This window comes from Glycine max, chromosome 13 (assembly GCF_000004515.6).
Source record: "Glycine max cultivar Williams 82 chromosome 13, Glycine_max_v4.0, whole genome shotgun sequence".
NCBI lineage: Eukaryota > Viridiplantae > Streptophyta > Magnoliopsida > Fabales > Fabaceae > Glycine > Glycine max.
This window is the reverse complement of record NC_038249.2, coordinates 15,771,640-15,774,358: the sequence shown is the minus strand read 5'-3', so window position 1 is coordinate 15,774,358 and position 2,719 is coordinate 15,771,640. Positions and strand designations below refer to the sequence as shown.

Genomic DNA, 2,719 nt, shown 5'->3' with positions numbered 1-2,719 from the left:
CAGTACACTTTTGCAAGCAAAGAGATTCTTGTTACTTTGGAAGACACATTAAGTTTAAAATTTTATTCCAGATTTCTCTTTCACCTAAATAAAACCTCTTAAACCAATGCATGGGGATTTGAGAGAAATACCCTTTTATTAGATAAAAAGTAGGAATAGAAGCAGTTATCCTAGAAAGAGATAAGATTGTGTATGAGATCAAAGCACAACTAGAGATGAGAGCATATTGTTTATTGTTAAATGTGTACTAGATTTTAAGTTTCTCGAGGTGGGATATTGGTCCAGTGATAATAAGTTTGGATAATTTCTAGATTCAAAACTCATCAATGTCATTGTCACTCAAAAAAAAAATATTGGCAAAATGCAGAGGAAGCACAACAAAATATCTGCTGTAAATGAACAATTTTCAGCACTGATTAGATTATCAGTAATAAAAGGAATCAAGATAATGTGAACAAGAGGCCAGCAAATGATCAATCCAAACAATATAGCAGTGAAGAACATACTTAATCATTTAGAAGAAATAAAAACAAAAAAACAAAAACAAAATTTGTAGCTGTTTTTAGAACACAAGCCTCAACAGCAAGACACTTCAATCTTGTGGAGCCTGAAACTTTCAGCTTGTTTGACATCAGAGATCAAATGCTGCCTAAACATTGCAATGAAAGCTTCCACCCTCTCATTCAATTCCTCCTTGGACAGCACTGGAACCTGCTCTTCCTCCTCCTCCTCTTCCTCTTCCTCATCATCTTCTCTTTCATTCTCAACAAGAGCATAGGTACTACTACTACTACTACAACATTGTTTTATGTAGCAATCTTTTCCTTTTTCAGTTTCTTCTTGAGACCCCCCACTTGGCCACTTTTTCTCTAATTTATTGTCACTTTTCACTTCTTCAACACTGCTTTCACTTTCTGAACTGTGATCCTCCTCCAACTTGGCTGGCCTCATAGACATGAATAGGATAGCTAACAAAATGACATTGAGGATGAGGAACACCCAAGCACGCCACTGCTCAACTAGAAAGTGCTTTAGACACACCATCAGAAGAAATGTACCTGCTGTGAACACTATAGTGTGCATGCTATCCTCCTTGTGCTCTTCCTCCTTGGTAATTTCTCTCTTCATCTCCATATTTTGAACCTTGTTGGTGATGTTGGTTTGAGTTGAATTGAGTTAAGTTATTAGCTAGAATTGTTAGACCTTGCTATATATCACTAGGAGAAAGTGGCTATTGTGAAAGAGGGAAATGATACTCTTGTAGGTGATGTGGGGGACTGCATAAATCACAATGAAGGGTAAAGTTGTATTTGTAATGATGAGAGCTTATATCACAGCAAGATGTGAAATGGTGTAAGGTGCTGAGGAGACAAGCAAACACATACGTACAAGGACTGCTACTTTGCCACTATATGCTAAGGTCCATGTGTGGATGATGATATCTTAGGAATTTTAGCTTTGTAAGTTAGTGTGTGTCTCGGATTGGCGTGCACACCAAATCATGGATATAGCCACTACCCTTAAAGGAGTGATAGGCTCGTGACACTGCCACAGTGGTGTGCTACTCCAACTCCTTATTCAAAGTTCAAAGGCCTTTGGTCCCTCTACTTTCTTGATCTTGTAAATTTTGTTCCTCTATTTTGTTTTTTACTAATTTGATTTCTTCACTGTTTTGATTGTCAATTTTTGGTTCATATGATAACTTAACATTCAATATTTAACAAACATATATATTACATAGCACTCCACTGTATTGTCACATCAACACATCTATGCTGAGTTGCTAACGTCACACTACTGAACAATCATGTTATTAGATGTTAATTTAAAGGATGAATCGAAATTGTAAAATTAAAATAGTAAAAGATCAAATTCGCTAAAAAAACACAGACAAAATTTGCGAAATTGAAAAAATAAGGAAATTAAAAATACAATTAACCCAAATTGAAAACATGTTCAATTTTCCACTCTAAGTTTCTCTTAGGTGTGCTTATTTTTGAAACAAAATTAGCTGGGTCAAATGAGCACAATGGTGTGGAAGTAAGGCAAGCACATAGAGAAGTGGGGGAATTGGAATCTCTCTCTCCCTAGCCAAAATTGAATAACATGCTGCAAGCCTTTTGGGAGAATAGGAGATTAAAGAGGCACTATAGTTACTGGTTGAAAGACAAAAAGGGTTGAAAACGTGATAGACCGGAAGCACGCTTGATATGCACATGTAACACAGAGTGTCCCCACTTGTCCAATGATGTAAGCTCTTAACCTTGTATATGTTTCTTCCTTTTTTGCTGGTCCTGTCAAAAGTGGCCAACCATAGTTCAGCAAGTTCTCCTATGTATAAGATCATGTTGGATTTTGGAGCCCTTGCATGGATCACCTGGGCTCTTGCCTATGAGCCCCTGCTAATGGGCTTTGGATTCTGTGGTCATATGGTGTGAGTGGAAAAAAATACTGTTTATGTTGTCAAGGATTATGGTGTTTAAGTGCCATACATGGATCCTAATATGGCCATGCATCATCACCTTAGAGAGAGCAACAATACTTTTTAGAGATTTAGAGGCTAATTTAATCACCTGTTGATTAAATAAACCTCTATTTTAAGCGGATCAATTAAATATAACAATGTGTTATTTAAATGCAAACCATTTAGTGCATGTGTGATTTTCAGTTTTTGGAGGTATGTTTAAAAAGTAAAACTTAAAAAACATCTTATTTGATT

General features: G+C 36.2%; 1 protein-coding gene across 1 annotated transcript; it reads right to left on the bottom strand.

Annotated features, from left to right (window-relative positions):
• Positions 1 to 411: 411 nt before the first annotated feature.
• On the bottom strand, positions 412 to 1,308 carry LOC100781380 (uncharacterized). The gene has a single exon (XM_003543539.5). It carries the CDS (start codon positions 1,132 to 1,134, stop codon positions 577 to 579), a length of 558 nt encoding a protein of 185 aa, XP_003543587.1. The 5' UTR covers positions 1,135 to 1,308; the 3' UTR covers positions 412 to 576.
• Between the last annotated feature and the right edge of the window lie 1,411 nt (positions 1,309 to 2,719).

What these genes read in the sequence shown, in the direction of transcription:
- LOC100781380 (XM_003543539.5), bottom strand. Translation starts at nt 1,134, where the DNA reads ATGGAGATGAAGAGAGAAATTACCAAGGAGGAAGAGCACAAGGAGGAT.